At 31.0% G+C, this 16,739-nt stretch overlaps 1 protein-coding gene across 3 annotated transcripts; it reads right to left on the reverse strand.

Moving 5' to 3' along the window:
* Nucleotides 1-2,960: 2,960 nt before the first annotated feature.
* On the reverse strand, nt 2,961-16,622 carry LOC143083565 (putative GTP-binding protein 6). Of its 3 annotated transcripts, none has more exons than XM_076259823.1 (12): nt 16,601-16,622; nt 12,900-13,151; nt 12,384-12,479; nt 11,268-11,374; nt 9,762-9,949; nt 9,141-9,230; nt 8,548-8,665; nt 7,637-7,757; nt 6,810-7,018; nt 5,946-6,091; nt 5,083-5,238; nt 2,961-3,126 (listed from the first exon to the last, which is right to left on the reverse strand). In XM_076259823.1, the coding sequence occupies exons 2-12, from the start codon at nt 13,138-13,140 to the stop codon at nt 2,967-2,969; spliced, it is 1,632 nt and encodes a 543-aa protein (XP_076115938.1). In that variant the 5' UTR covers nt 13,141-13,151; nt 16,601-16,622; the 3' UTR covers nt 2,961-2,966. The 3 variants fall into 3 exon arrangements, with proteins under 3 accessions (XP_076115938.1, XP_076115936.1, XP_076115937.1); XM_076259821.1 differs by having other exon boundaries at nt 16,539-16,622; XM_076259822.1 differs by having other exon boundaries at nt 16,531-16,612.
* Between the last annotated feature and the right edge of the window lie 117 nt (nt 16,623-16,739).

A 16,739-nucleotide genomic window follows, 5' to 3' on the forward strand; every position in this document is an offset into this window, starting at 1 on the left:
TTTATGATTATTGCTTAAAACTGTACACACTTCTTTGTTATATTAATCTAAAGATCTGTAGACTTTTTGGTTTTGATTCAAAATTTTATTTTAGTGATATTTAGTTTTTTGTAAAAAAAAAAAGGGTGGGGGGTTTCACATGTCCTGTCATGTCTCAAAAACAATATATGGTTATTGCATAAAACTTCCACACAAGACGTCGGTCGTATCATGCGCTCATGGCGCAGCTGTTTATTTCTTATTTCTAACAAATCTAAGAACCATGTTCTTGGCAATGATGCAGTAAATATCAATCTATTTCAAGGTTTCATTTGACCTCCTGCACTAAAGGCAAATAAGCTTCAATGGGACCACCAGAGCTGCCTTATTCCTGGATTTTATAATTATAAAACTAGTGCAATCATAAGTCATGAACAACTGTCTCTTTTACTAGTTAAAAAACCACTCTCATTGACCATACTGACAACTTGATTCCCTTTTTTTAGTGGACTGGGTTTTTGTTACAATAATTACAGTTAATCTATCAAATAAATCTATTTCTAATGGCAAAAGGAATCATGATTGGAAATTTTATTGATGATCAATCCAGTTTCAATTACAGTTTAAAAAAGGTCCCAATAGATGAATTGAACATATACTAGGGTCTCTTCCTAAATGAATTAAGGTATATATATATACATCTCCATGCCTTATATATCATGTACTGTAGTACGACGCTAGATTAAAACTGAGGTGGAAAGGTAACACTCGGCCATCGAAAGCTTCATTTTTATGAAGCCCAGGTGGTCGTGTGGTCTAGCGGGACGGCTACAGTGCAGGCGATTTGGTGTCACGATATCTCAATAGCATGGGTTCGAATCCCGGTGAGGGAAGAACAAAAAATTTGCGAAAGAATATATCAATGGGGGTAAATTTTACCGAGGATATATATATCACTTGACTAGATAATTTACCAAGTGTGCTATAACAAAGGGTCATATTTTTTCTGTTTCTTGTGCAACAATCTTCACTGAATTTCCCACTCTTTGACATTAAAACTTTCACATCTGCTGAAACTTAATGACACAAGTTTTGATGTTGATCAAATTTTATTACACTGTCACAATATTAATAACCTTTACCAACTAGAGTATAGTAAAAAGAAGGTCACATATCGAACCTTCTGCATGTATTGCGTAAAGTGACCTATTGTTGCAAACTTGGTCATTTGGTCAATGGTTAAATTGTTTAATTATCTATCATTCCTAATCTTTTTTAAGTTGTTTTTAAAGTCCGACACATTTTTGATGTTTGTTTTGTTTAAACATCAAAAGATATATATACTTTTTTTTCATTGAATATTTATCTTATGCTAAAGATTTCGTGTTTCAATAAAAAAAAATTAATAAGGTATTTAAAATTTTGGACAACTGAACTTTCATCAACTCATATCAAAACCGGCAATATAAAAATAAGGAGCTGTTGTATTAGTTTTTTAATGCCTAACCTTAGAGAAAAGCCAGTAAAAACTGACTGGTATTTTTTTGAAAGGATATGATCATTGTTGATTACATCACCAATTTAAGTGGACATCATACCAAGTACTGTATCATATACCTTCCAGTGGCCAGATGCAGCCGATATTTTAAGAAGAGAATTCACTAAAAGGCAACCATTCAGCTCATAACATGGATCTAATTACACTAACACTAGGGTGGCAATTTGACATGTTTGATACCCTATAGCAGGTTTTTTCGCGGGGTTTTAATTTTGGCGGATAGAACAAAATCGCCAGAATAAATTAAAAGTGCACATGCGAAGGTATTGATAATAGTTTTGAATCCACCAAAATATTAACCGTCGAAATCATTTGAATACCTTATTCAATGAAAATCGCAAAATTTTACACCCGCGAAAATAACCCGTTATACGGTACTTTATTAAAGAGTGATTGATTGACTGTTGGTGTTTAATGCCACTCTAAGAATTTGCCTTTTTGAGTTATATTCTCTCTCATATATTTTATGTTTTTGGCTACCCAAACCTTAAGTCAAAAGGTTATTCCAAATGCACTCACATGTAGTATGTGCATGAATATCATATAACTTTTTTTTTTACTACCTCTAGTATGCATGTGTTTCGGTAGATGGGGAATGGCGGAAATATCAGCTAATAACAGACAATATGGTGGTGATTATGGTCTCATAATCTTTGTCATAGATATAGGAAAGTGTGGTTTGAGTGACAATGAGAAAACTCTCCATCCAAATCACAATTTGTAAAAAGTAAACCATTATATGTCAATGTAAACCCTTAAACATGAAGCCTTGGCTCATACGGAACAGCAAGGAGGAACAACTTTAAAAAAAAAACACAAACAAACTTTTGCTTAAAGAGTTCCATCCAACAAAAGGCTATCCTAAACTTGCTATATCCTAAACTATACCTAGAAATAACACAATCCTTAACATTCAAATTTAACCCTTACAGTAAAGTGAACTCTAACCTGAAGTACAAAGACCACTAAGGAATAAGAATTAAGGAAGCTGGCTTGTCATGTTTTGGATTTTTTGTCAGATTTTCGGAATCCTCTGGTTTTATCTATTTGAATGCCTTGAAAAAGTTTGCCCGGTGACCCCCATTTTTCTTTTTATAAATCTTTTACATGTATAATGATAATCCATCTGTTAAAATCTTATAAAAATTTAATTATTTTTTAATAGTTTTTTAGAACTTAAACTTGTCAATGATAAGCTATGAAAAGTCAAGAGAGAATAGTTTCCTACCAAAATTTCAATGGCTAATATCTCGAAAACAAGCACGGTGACCTATATTTTTTTTTTGCTCTTTGGATTCCTTTATTTATCCCCTATCAATATAAACTAGTGTTTTGAAAAGTTAATTACTTTGAAACTGAGAAGCGAACTCCCTTAAACATAACTGAAAATAAAACAATATCTGATGCCAACAATTGATATATATCTTTTTTAACTTCTTTTAATTTTTGGAAAGTCTGTTTTCTGTTTCACATTATAAAATCTACTTTTAAATTTTTCGTAAGCAGTTTTTGAGATTACAACATCTACAATAAGATGATTATCAGTGTCTGTTTGTATGTCTTGTACTTTGGTCTCTTGATACAGCCAACTGAAATAATGAAAAAAATAAAGGAATTTAAATTGATTTGGTTACAATCATAACAGTATTTTATTAAAATATAGATTATATACAGTAGACTCCGGCCAATCGGATACCCAAAATGTCAGCTAAAAATATCCGATTGTCCGATATATTCAATTAGCCGATGAACGTATATTCCTCCAAGTTTTTTTTCAATATTGACAGATACAACCCTAAGATACCAATAGCTATTATAGCTGCTTTATTAATAGAAATTTGTAACTAATCTCAATGTTTTTTCAGGTACAAGTTCGGATAATTCGATTGATTGAGTAAATAGATCGATCAGTTGATTATAATGTATTTTGTTTATCTGTCAGTCTATTGATTTTTTAATTATGTGTTGATTATCTGAATAAAATATGTACCTCTTAAATAATGAGACTTGTTGTTTTTGCGTGATTTGTTTCATTTGTGTGTTTAAACAGGTAAAAGTTAAAAATAACTATGAATTCTCGGAAGTAGGCCACAGGTAAATCTATTAATAGCTACGAATTCTCTAAACTATAATCGAACTCGGATCTAATTTTCTAGTTTTTTTATTTATGAAACACATTTCCAATTGCGAGTAATACAACTATTTTTATGATTATAAAATTGGACATCAAGATGAGTAAAATTAATTTGCTTTTCTATCTTATCTGTCGTGGCTGAAAATAAAAGGCTGAATATTATGTAAATTAGGAAAATGGCGTACGTGTGTACAAGTTACATAATTCTATTTCACCTGGGATATGCTATTGACACACGAATCCTTATTTTTACACGGGACTTCTATATATATTTTAATAAATTGTTGAGAAAGAGGTACATTTCATTCATATTTAATAAACATTGATGAACATCACGCACAGTTTATCATTTCTGTCGTGTCCTTGTTTGTGAAGCAAATGATATCGACCACATTTGGATAAACACATAACAAACAGATCTAAGGCAAAATATAATATCAGATTCATAAAATAAACAAGACAACAAGAAAAAATATGTTTTATTTGTCTATAAAAGATCGTTTTTATTAATAAAATGAAACATTTTTGTACAGAAGTTTTCTTAAACTTCGTAATGGCGCAACTTCCGGCTTCATTTCCTGTGAAGAAAAATACGAAATTATTTCAAAATATTCGATTGTACATGGTTTTCACACATTTTTCATGAATATTCGAATTTCCTATCCAATTAGCCGATATATTCTAATAACCGATATTCGATTATCCGATGTATTTTGACTGAAATGTATAGGGAATGGTTCGGTGTTTTGAAATAATATTACAATAGCCGATATATTCGTTTAACCTATATCCGATTAGGTGGAGTCTACTGTACTATAAATTAAGAAATTATTGCGTTATTTATTATTACCATTTTTCAAGTGAGTTTTATTATTGTGATTTGGAAAAAAATATGCATAAAGATCTAGGTTTCAGTTATCATTATTGCAATACTTACCAAGTGGCATTATTCCAATTTATAAAAAGCCTCTCAATAATATCTACAGTACAGCTGTATTCCCCTTGCCAAAAGTTAAAATGATTGTTGTAATAAAACTTTATTTGAAAGACGTTTCGGCCATGGTCCCCCTTCAGTTTCTTTATTTTTCTTCTTAACTATATGGTAGTTAAAATTGATAAAAGTATCTGAGTAACACTACCTCATTCAAGATTGGAAAATAATTAAACTATTTAAGGAGGTAGACCTTGGTCCAGGGAGATAACTCTTTAAATCAGTTAAACGTTTGTAAAAGTCAAGTTCATCAATGTATTTTAAGCATTTACCTGAAACAGATTGAAAATAATCTATGTAACCTAGAAGCTTAGAATATGTTTTTGAAAATGGCTGACACAAACGTACTGATGATTTTAAGAGTTATTTCCCTTAACCTAGGTCTACCTCCTTAAAATGTGAACAAATGGATATTTATACCTCAGCTGATCTCCAGAATCGGGAATTCTCAGTCTTTTCTCCAAATATATAGAATTTTCTCCTAATAGTTTGTGTTGTATTTTTTCGACTAAAACATCTAGGCCTTGTCCTGTTACTGCAGATATAGGCATTTCATTGCCTTCAAAAAAATAATTCCTACAATAGAAAAAAAGGAAAATAAAATTCAAATATAGAACACCATGACCTGTTTTTTTATGAGTAACAAGAAAATCATATCAAGGATTTCTTACTAATTAAAGAATGTTTGAGATTTGCTTCAATGAAACCACAACAAACAATACAATACAAAAGACATTTAAAGGCTTCTATATATGCAAAATGAACTTCTGTTACATTTCAATATCTAAATTGTTCCTGGAAGCTGTGAATATATAATTTAACTGGCACTGCACAATATCTACCAACAATATAAAATTATGTGAAAAGGATGAAAACACCACAAAGAATATGTTAACCAAAAAGTCATGATGATGGGGATAGTGCTTCCTGTATGATGTATAGGAATTTTCATTATTTGTTTAAATCATCAACATAAAACAAATTTCAAAATAGACAATAAAATTGAGAACGGAAATGGGGAATGTGCCAAAGAGACAACAACCCGACCATAGAAAAAAACAACAGCAGAAGGTCACCAACAGGTCTTCAATGTAGCGAGAAATTTCCGCACCCGGAGGCGTCCTTCTACTGGCCCCTAAACAAGTAAGTTTCTGATTTTTCTGGTTTCTATTCTTCAAAAACTTTGGACATCAACAAAAAAAAAAAAATACAACTAACAAACATAACCAATTTATATTGATTTTCTATCCGTCTATAAGAATTATCCTTTAATTTATTCTTACTGTGAAAGTTTGTCCACTTTATTACAGACTTCTATAATGTTTTCCATTTGATCTTTGGTCAGTTTTTCCTTCAATATCTTCATTACACCAACTTTTTGATTGACAGCATCAGGATGACTGACATCTCTAACATGAAGTACTATATCCTGAATTAAAAAATGAATATAGTTGATTAAATTGATTCTTGTTATAACAAACTCTTATATCTAAAAAAAACAAAAATGAGCAATTTCATTATTATTTTCTAGAACAGTATTCCTTAATATGTGGTTGATCAAAGGGTGATAACTGCACTTACATATTTCAATCTCATATTTTCTGTCAGAACAAAAATTATGTCTTGTGTCCCAAAAATTGAACCATAAAATTGAGAATGGAAATGAAGAATGTGTCAAAGAGAGAACAACCTCACTAAAGAGCAAAAAACAGTTTATTGAAATCTATTGCTTTATAGGGGGTTCTATATTTCTGTTAATTCTTTAATTTTGGTTGCCATATTTCTCTATTCTTTTGTAAATTTTGCTTATCATTTTGCATTCTTTATAGTTAAGCACCATGTTAATCTCATTTTTTTATATTCTTTTTTTTGCCCATTTTTCGCCATCATTTTTTTGGCCCATATTTATGAAGTATTAGTCCATTATTCTGTATTCTGTAAATGTTGCTGAGAATATAGGTGCAAATTAACGTCTTTTGTTTGTGACATGACTTCGTACTTTTGTATCGGTGCCTAAGAAATAGATTTTGAACATAAAGACAAACAAGCACAGTATTAGTGACTTTAACACTTATTTCAACACATTCGGATACCTATTTATATCCTCATATCTACAGCTAATAATTAAACCCAAACTATTAACTTACAGCAGCCAAAGCATCCTCTAACGTGGCAGAAAATGCATCAATCAAATTATGGTGAAGATTAGATATAAATCCTACAGTATCCATATATAAAACTGTCATTTTATTGGGCAGTAGTCCACCATGTGCAGTGACATCTAGCGTGGCAAACAGTTGGTTTTCTGGTAGCATTCTCTCATCCCCTGTTAGAGCTTTGATCAGTGTTGTTTTACCTGTATGTAAAAATTGCATTACAAAGATTTCTTTTAATCTATAATCAATATTCAGACTTGATCTCCATAATTCAAAACAGTCCATTTTTCCATAAGATCCTCTTGTGTCAAGAGCCATACAATTACAAATATAAAAAATGTATTTAAGTTTTTAAAATCATTTCAAATGTTATAAATGTATTGATAAAAATCTACTATTTTGATATTATCAAGTGGACACTAATAAAAAATTTGAGCTCATCCTCAACTTTTCCAAATGAGCAATTTTAACTGGGATCTATCTAACAGTATACTTTTTTCTGAATATCTATCCTTCTCAATGTTCAAAGCATAAGCACTTATTCTTTATTTACAAATTTACTGGGGTTTTTTTTGGAAATCCTGTAGTTTTAAATATTTTTCTTTCATAGAACAATAAGTATAAACAAGCTTCCCTTTTCTGAGTTAATTGTCTGAATATCATATTTCAAATTTTTTCTTGATACCGATTTGTCAAACAAACTTATACTATCACTGATAAATAACAAAAACAAAATGCTCAGATAAATGCACAATGTTTCTTTAAAGTATTGTACCAGTACGCCATGTTACAAAAACTGGTCTGTTTATACTTCTTACCACTGTTTGTATAGCCAACAACTGCTACAGTTGGGAGTTCTTTCCTTTTTCTACTTGTTCTCAGAAGTTCTCTTTGATTTTTTACCTTAGCAAGTGCTTTCTTTAACTTTCTTTCTGTGTCCTGAAACATATTTAATATTTTGATCTGATTGTACTGGTAGCAGATCACAATTTATTTCTTATACAAGAGGGAAAAGATTTCTTCATCAATTATACAAACACATGTATTTGTTCTTTATACTATTGATTCATGAGACTTACGGTAAGGAGGTAGACCTAGGTTAAGGGAAATAATTCTTAAAATCATCAGTACGTTTGTGTCAACCATTTTCAAAAATATATTCTAAGCTTCTAGGTTATATAGATTATTTTCAATCTGTTTCAGGTAAATGCTTAAAATACATTGATGAACTTGACTTTTACAAACGCTTAACTGATTTAAAGAGTTATCTCCCTGAACCAAGGTCTACCCACTTAAGTTTTTGTAGATTCTGTGGATTTATTATACCCTTATTAAGTGAAATAGATCAAATGAGGAAAAATATACTGTACTTTAATATCAATTTCATAGTTAAATAGTTAATATACAATTATGCAGGATAAAAATTAGTGTATGTTCTGAAATTTTTGTGTTCATTTACTTAATTTCTATCTTTGAGCATTAGACAAAAATATAAGATTAATTACATACATGTGTATAATGATTTTATTAAATGATGCAACGAATAAAGTTATCAACATATAATTTTTTTTTTTATTTTTTTTATGAAACCTACATCCACTTGTAATTTTTGCAATAATAAAAAAAATGCAAATATTTCTGAATTCACAGAATATCATTTTGCTATACACTCCTTCAAGGAGAACATTGCTGGTAAATTTCTGACAAACATTTGTCTTCTGTAACTTACCTGTAGTAAAGCTTTTCTGATTTGTAATGGAGTTTTAGCACCACGACCATGAGCTGACTTGGCAAGACCACTCTGAATTTGACGTGGATTGGCGGCATTAAGTTCTTCTAACCTATCTCTGCAGTAAAAATACATAATAGTGTTTGAACATTTATAACAGATGATTGTCAGATCTAAGGGTTTCATTTATCAATAAAAAAAAATACTATTACAACATGTACAACTATTAATCTAGAAAAAAAAATGTTTAACTTAATCCTTTCACTAGACTGAGACAAACTGTATTTGAATAGGCTGATCCATGCACCTTTCTGTCATTTTTGTATCTCAATTTTATCACACTAACCATTGTAAATTAATGATAACTCTTAACAGTCAAGGCCTATAAATTTTTCAAGTTAGCAATATTCATTATTTTTCTTTGTCTTGAAGGTGGTTGGTCTACAAAAGATGAACATTTTCATTTATGCATTGATTTTTTTTTAATAAAAACTACACTTTTTATTCATGATTTTGAAGAATATCTGATGTTTGGGTTTTGTTCAGTTTAATTGAAAGTGCAGGCAGGTTTAAATAAATAAGAAGTTAGTTACCTTATTACTGGAATTTCAGCAAGTGCCACTTGGAGCTTTGCCACATTTGATAAAGCATGTTGTTTGAAAATTTGTATCACTATAGAATATCTGAAATAAAATTTTGTTGGTTGATTGATTGATTCTTGGTTTTTAACACCACCTTCAAAAACTGGCAAAAACTTAAAATTACAGATATAAATAAGCCTTCCAATGAAATATCGCGCAGTTGTATGATGGTTCCATTGGGTGTCTTTCACTAATGGTCTTTTTTGAAAAATTTCACTAGCCTATAAATTCATCATGCTGTACAGAGATTACCATTTATGTGAAATTGTACATCAATATAAGCATAGTTACCTTGATTGGGCTTCAATATATATAATTAACCAGAGATTACAAAATATGTCAGAATAAAAAAAAGATATAAACTACGAAATTAAAAACTATATAGGGCTGTTCCAGAATTAAACTTTTAAACGTGGGTTGGAGGGGGGGGGGACATTTTTTTTTTATTTACGATACTTACAAAACTTGTATAAAAATGCAGCAACCAGCAGCATATTAATCTAATAGCATATTATCCGGAACCCCCCCACCATAATCAATTTTGGAACAGCCCTAAACTTTCTTGCCCTTTACCTATCAAATACAGGTAGCTGCCAATGTGCCTGGAAATTCATAATCTGTGCCTTGTTCAAACGACTCACATTAAGAAACACAGCAGAAATGTTCTTCTTGTTTGGAATTTTAAAACACATTTCTTTAAAAACATTTGCACCAAACATGTTTGCAGTTGTTAGGGTGCCAATGTTGACTTTTACGATTTTCTGAAAAACATATTAATGATAATGTATATATTGCAATAAATTATTAAAGTTAATTAGAAAAACACATGGCATGTAATGATTTCTTCATAAAGAAATTTTCCTGGGAAAACTCAAGTATGTTGTATTTTAAGAGGGGCGTAAAGGGGGGTTTCTGAACAGAAGAACGTGAAATATCATTGCCATTTCACAATGAATGAACAATCAATACATGAAATAAAAATGGCAAAACATGTTGCACGAACACAACCCTTTACCACCCTCCTTAATGTGGCACATACTACTACAGGGAGATAACTTTGTAAAAATCAGCTGAATGTTTTCATCACATTCGTTTGTTAAGGAAATAGATTAAGATTCTTATTGATTAAAATTAGTGTTTGTCAAACTGCTATATATATTCATACATGGAAATTTTTCAAATAAAATGTGTGGCTCAAGTTTTTTTTAATTTCCTTTTTTTTGTCAAAGGGTCAAAATCAATATTTGGTCCAAATTTTATGAAAATTAAACAAGCCAGAAACAGGGTAGTGTAACATTTCCCCCAGACACCTCTTGTATGAATAGCAGTATGACAAGGATGTCTGCTGTATAAATTTTGTGATGACATGTAATGAACAATATTAATATTGAGTTAACGTTGAATCTTGAATTGTTTTATGACCAAAGGCTAATATTAAAATTAACAGACTAATCATGATAGGGTGCCTTAATGAATAGAAGAAATAATGATTAAAAACAGATGTTTATATACTATATTTTGATAATGTAGTTAAGAGAAAACCAAAATGAGAATATACTGACTTGTAACATATTTTTTTTAGAAACTTGACTTGGTAAGGGAGATAATTCAACCTCAAAATTATGAACCTTTTACCAATAAATAAAGTTTCTTTAAAAGAGCATTACTTTAGACTGTCCTATGCCTTTCCATTCATTTATTAACTGTACCAAGGTTTTTTTAAACATTTTTTTCTATTAATATGTCTCTTTGTTTTGCTCACTAGTTGTTGTCAAATATAATGGAATAACATATCACTGTCATACAAGTGAGAGGTTGAGCCAGCTATAAAACAAGGTTCAATCCACCATTATTCACATATGGAAATGCCTGTTTCAAGTCAGGAATATGACAGTTGTTTTCCATTCGTTTGATGTGTTTGAGCATTTGATTTTGCTATTTGATAAAGGACTTTCTGTTTTGAAATTTAGTATGAGTTCTGTATTCTTTTGTTATTTTACTTTTTCCTTAAATACAAGTCAGGAATAAATGTGTAGATTTATCTTTTTTTTTTGTGTTTTTTTTTTTTCAAACTGTTACCTGTTCAGCAACGTTCCATTTATCTAATGTTCTAACTAGTGTACAGGCCTCTTCCATTTCTAACTCAGGTGTTGTAAGCTGGGGGTTACGTCGATCATATCTAACAGCTGAAATAAAGACACATCACGCTTATATAGATTTTTGTCACTTTCCCTTCTCACCCTTCTCACCTTGGACAGCTCACTTCAAGCCAATTAGAACTAACTTCATTTTTTTTAAATATTGTACATTTTTGTTCCAGTAATCAAAAGCTGGGGTGTTTTTTCCAATATTAATTCCGTGAGGATCACAAAATAAAAACTTGCATTCCGAATAATGATACATGCACATTTATGTGTATGCAGCTTTACCAGTTATTGCAATAATCATTATCATACATTTGTCTGTCATATCAAAATGGGAATAATAAATGCAGACAATCATCTCTGAATTTAAATATAAAAAAGAAGATGTGGTATGATTGCCAATGAGACAACTGTCCAGAAGAGTCCAAAATGACACAGATATTAACAACTATAGGTCACCGTACATCCTTCAACAATGAGCAAAGCTCATACTGCATAGTCAGCTATAAAAGGCCCCGATAAGACAATGTAAAACAATTCAAACAAGAAAACTAATGGCCTTACTTATAAAAAAAAATGAACGAAAAACAAATATGTAACACATAAACAAACGACAACCACTGAATTACAGGCTCCAGACTTGGGACAGGCACATACATAAAGTATATTAAAAAGATCATGCAAAAACTAGCCAGATTTGCCATCTAGCTAAAACAATGTTAAAAGTCCTTTTAGAAGACTTAAGGTGGTACCTAACACTACAGGGAGATAACTCTGTAAAAATCAGCTAAATGTTTTTATCACATTGTTTTCTTAAGGAAATATAAAGCTTCTCAATGATCAAAATTAGTGTTTGTCAAACTGCTATATACATGATATAACCAACAAAATTTTTCTGATAAAGTGGCTGGTTTGAATCTATGGAAATTTTTATATTTTTGTCAAAGGTTCAAAGTAAATATTTTGTCAAAACTTTATGAAAATTAAATAAGCCAAATTAATATTATTCAAGGTGTTAGGTACCACCTTAAACTCTTTGGTAAATTCAAACCTGGATGAATAACAAAGAGGCTGTGACCATTGTTAGAATGTTTGTGATATTCTTGTACAAATTCTTTATACTCTGGGTCGTCAATAACATTTTCATCTGTAAATTGAAAAATAAAAGATATATGTAGTTTATAGAGAAGACAAGTATTTCATGGAGAAACAAATAAATGATATTAACAATGAGTAGTTTTTTCATAATGTATTTGAATCATGTTAATGTTTTTCAGCGAGTTTTTTTTTTTAATTATGTTGTTGATCTCAGATTAATTCACCACTTAAAAGGCACTTTTTTTAATCAAGGCAATTCAAACATTAAAAAGCTGTTTTGTTGGTTTGCTTTCTCATTGATATAACCAACATATCTTTTTTAACAATGTTTAAAATTTGTTATTAAAATTGATCCCTATTTTTGACATCATGATCAAATGTTCAAACAAAATGATATTATAAAAACACTGCATATGCCATTTATGCTGATAAATCATGTAAATAAATTCTTCTCATAAATATTGGTTACCTTCATTTGAAGAATCGTCATTCTGACATAGCAGAGCAGATGTGTGAAAATTTCCTGGTGCACCATATTTTGATCCATCTAAATATAAAAGACTTGTTTTTCTTATCAGAGATTTCTTTGTGATCTCTGATCTTCCATATGTATAGAGCTGGCTTTGGTGGCTTAGTTTTCTAATTGTTGACTGTAGATGCACACACTTAGTACACACATGTTTCGTCTTATTAATGGCTGACAGAAACATTCAACTTCTTTCTGAAATATATGGAAGTGTACAGTACAGAGAAGAGGGGGGTAGGAGGGGTCATGATCTTGAAATTCCCAGGCTTAAAAACATGAAATCCTGAGGTTCCAAAATTAAAAAAAAATCAAATCCTGACTTCACAAAATTAGAAAAAAGAAATCCCAAATCCCAAAAGGGTCAATCCTGAAATTCTGAAATAAAAAACACCAAATCCCGACATCCTGAAAAAGGTCCAGCCCCCCTCATAATGAATTCATTTTGGTTAGAATTTATTTTTAATAGATTGACAAAATTTTTTTTTACAACTGCAATCAAACCACATTAAATTTTTTTTTACGAAGTCTTAACAGAATAATTCTCTTTTCAAGTAGCTGAGAATGCAAAAGGTGCGTGTATGTATTCCTATGAAATAACTAGCAGTAAATAAAGCTGAGATACATATTATTAATAAAATATATTTCTATGCTACACTTACATGACTTAGTCCTGTTTTGTCATGTTTATATATCATTGTATATCATGTATAAACATGATGTATATATATTTTTTTCTTGTGTATAATTCAGAGTTTAGTATGATAATGTATGGCATCCATTATCACTGAACTAGTATACATATTTGTTCAGGGGCCAGCTGAAGGACGCCTCTGAACATGCTGAATGCGGAAGTTTCTCTCTGCATGAAATGATTGAGGACACATTTAGGTAGACTTTGGCTGTTGTCTATTCTACATGTATGGTCGGGTTGTTGTCTCTTTGACACATTCCCTATTTCTATTCTGAATTCTATTATTCAAAATTTGTACTTTGTTATTCTGTAGAATTGCAAGTCTAGAAATTAAACAAATCAGAATTTCTAATTTCATAGACTCATAAATGACAAACTTAAACAAATTATTCTTAATTTGGATACATGAATATTATACGGTTGATTTTGATATTTAGATAGCCTTGTATTAAATCCATACTAACAGAAGTTGATCCACGTTGGAGAAAAAAGGGGTGTGTGTGCACTTGAATTGTCAGAAATGATAAAATCAAGTTTAAATTCATTGGGGGCTTGAATTTATACTGATATAACATGGGTTGGCCCTTTAAGCTTAATATTTTACCGATGAGCGACAGTCATGACAGTGGAGGGATAAATATTGGCATAAAGGGCAAACCAGTGGTAAATCAGTAAAAATTCAAGCCCCCATGAATTATTTCTTTTCTAATCATTGCTAATAGGACAAATACAGCAGTTCTCTGGATAGAAGAGCACTAAGTGAATACAAATATTTGCCGTTCCTGTAAATAAACACACTATTGCATTGACGTGAAGGAACCAAGCAAACTGATCTATTGACATGCTTAAACTATTTGGAGGGGGTTGGAGGGATCCTGATACTGAAATCCGGGCTCAAAAACATGTAATCCCAGAGTTCCAAATTTAAAGAAATTTAAATCCCGTCATACCATGCATACTGAAATTCAAAAAAAAATTTGAAAGGATAAATCCCGAAACTCCCAAGCTTGAAAATCGTCTGATCTTCGAGTCCAGATAAAGTTCTGACCCCCACCCTCTATTTGCAATAGTGTTTTTAGATGGGTTTGGGTGAATTTGAAAATATATATGTAACTCTCAGAAACGTGTCCTTCCCCCCAAACGTGTCCGACTCCCCCAAACATGTCTAGTTGAAAACTGCGCCAAAGCGTGTCATTTGTATAAACGTCCAAACGTGTCCATTTCTCAACTAACCCCCAAACGTGTCCAATCCCCAAAACGTGTCCATATCAAGCGTTATTTGGTTATTGCTATTTCATTAATGTATACTAATTTTACCATTTCATTAGAAATTTACATAAGGCACGTTAGTACTTTTTCAAACCGGAAGAATTAAACTGGGTTAAAGTGGGGGCGTCATTTTGGCTATATCGTATGTAAATTGTAAGCAAACATGTTGAGTTAAACTGTACAGTTAACGGGTCAAAGTGTCCCTTTCTCTGCGCGTTAAAACTTTAATGTTTTCTCTAATCATGCATGCAATACTGACAACTGGACAATTCGCAATCAACAGTCTAAAGTTAATTTATTCAGTAGAACTGAAAAAACATTAAAACATGTATTTTTTCTCTAATTTGCATAAAATACTTGCAGCTGGACAATACGCAACCAGCAGTCTAAAGTTTATTTTAACAATAGAACAGTAAAAACATTAAAACATGTATGTTCAAATGTAAAAAAAATAAAAACAGGTAGCCTATGTTCTCTCTAAATAGAACTGCAAAAACATTAAAACTTGTATGTTCTCTCTAATTATGCATGACATATTTGCAACTGGACAATACGCAATCATCAGTTTAAAGTTCAGTTTGAAGTTAATTTGTACAGTACAACTGTTAATACATTATAACTTGCAAAACCAGTGTGCGCTCTAAATATGCATAAAGTGCTTGCAACTGGACAATACATAATTAACAGACTAAAGTTTATTTATACACTACAAAATAAATTTGCAATTAGAACCGGTGTTGATCACATGACAGTCATATTCATAAAAAAAGAATCTATAAAACTTATGCATGAAGTATTTAGCACTGGACGTTATGTTTCTTATCGTGTGTCTTTAGTGATGTTGGAAACCTAGAATTTATTAAAAAAAACAGATAACCAGTTTATGATTTGATGAGCTTTTGAAATACACACAAACTATTGACAAAAGTGAGAAAAAAAAATGCTATTAAAAGCACGCCATGCAATATTCGGATAAATATAAAAGGCATCATCGGAGTTTATAAGTACAAACAAATTAACAAAGTTAACGATTAATTCAACTCCAGAACTATGTGAATGTTCGCTCTAAATGAATATGAAATACTTGCAACTGGACAATAAACAACTGCAGTCAAAGTTACTTAATAATAACAGATTAATTTTGCAATTATTATAATCATTAAAAACCTAAATCGAACTAACTTAATCTGATAAATGACAACTTCATCACGTGTGTCTCCCATCATAGAATTGCCGTAAACGTTATCAGCGATTTTATTTTGGAGATACATGTATTAGCGCTAAAAGACGTGTGTTTTGGCGTTAAATATTGGACACGTTTTGGCGAATAACAATTATCGGACACGTTTTGGGAGTATTGTACATTTCGGACACGTTTAGGGAGAAAAGACACGTTTGGGAGAGTCGGACACTTTTGAGGGGAAGAACACGTTTGGGAGTGTTACATATATATTTCATGATTTAGACATCAAACAGTCAAATGCTAGAGGGGGACTATAAGTTCAACATTCATGCATTTGTACATAATTACATTTTTCAAATTGAACAAATCTAGAGCTAAGACTATATTGTCATGTTATTGAAGGTGTGTAAAATAGTTTAAAAGTGAAGTACATTATCACTATAATATTTTTCTTGCAAGATGATCAATTTTTTGTTCTTTTAACTTTTTGGTAACTTTTACTTTGGTCCTGTCAAAATCCTTAATAGATGTGGTAAAACCTAGAGAAAACCAAATGATGTTTTTTCTAAAATCCAGAATCGAATGTCGGATGTGAACCCGGAATATCTTATTCACATACATTTCTACCTCATTATTTCAT

Source organism: Mytilus galloprovincialis, chromosome 7, assembly GCF_965363235.1.
Source record: "Mytilus galloprovincialis chromosome 7, xbMytGall1.hap1.1, whole genome shotgun sequence".
Classification (NCBI taxonomy): domain Eukaryota; kingdom Metazoa; phylum Mollusca; class Bivalvia; order Mytilida; family Mytilidae; genus Mytilus; species Mytilus galloprovincialis.

What these genes read in the sequence shown, in the direction of transcription:
- LOC143083565 (XM_076259823.1), bottom strand. Translation starts at nt 13,140, where the DNA reads ATGTTTCTGTCAGCCATTAATAAGACGAAACATGTGTGTACTAAGTGT. An exon ending in AATGGAACGTTGCTGAACAG is followed by an intron (nt 9,950 to 11,267) that starts GTAACAGTTTGA and finishes TATGTTTTTCAG; the next exon opens with AAAATCGTAAAAGTCAACAT. An exon ending in CAGCTACCTGTATTTGATAG is followed by an intron (nt 9,231 to 9,761) that starts GTAAAGGGCAAG and finishes ATTTTATTTCAG; the next exon opens with ATATTCTATAGTGATACAAA.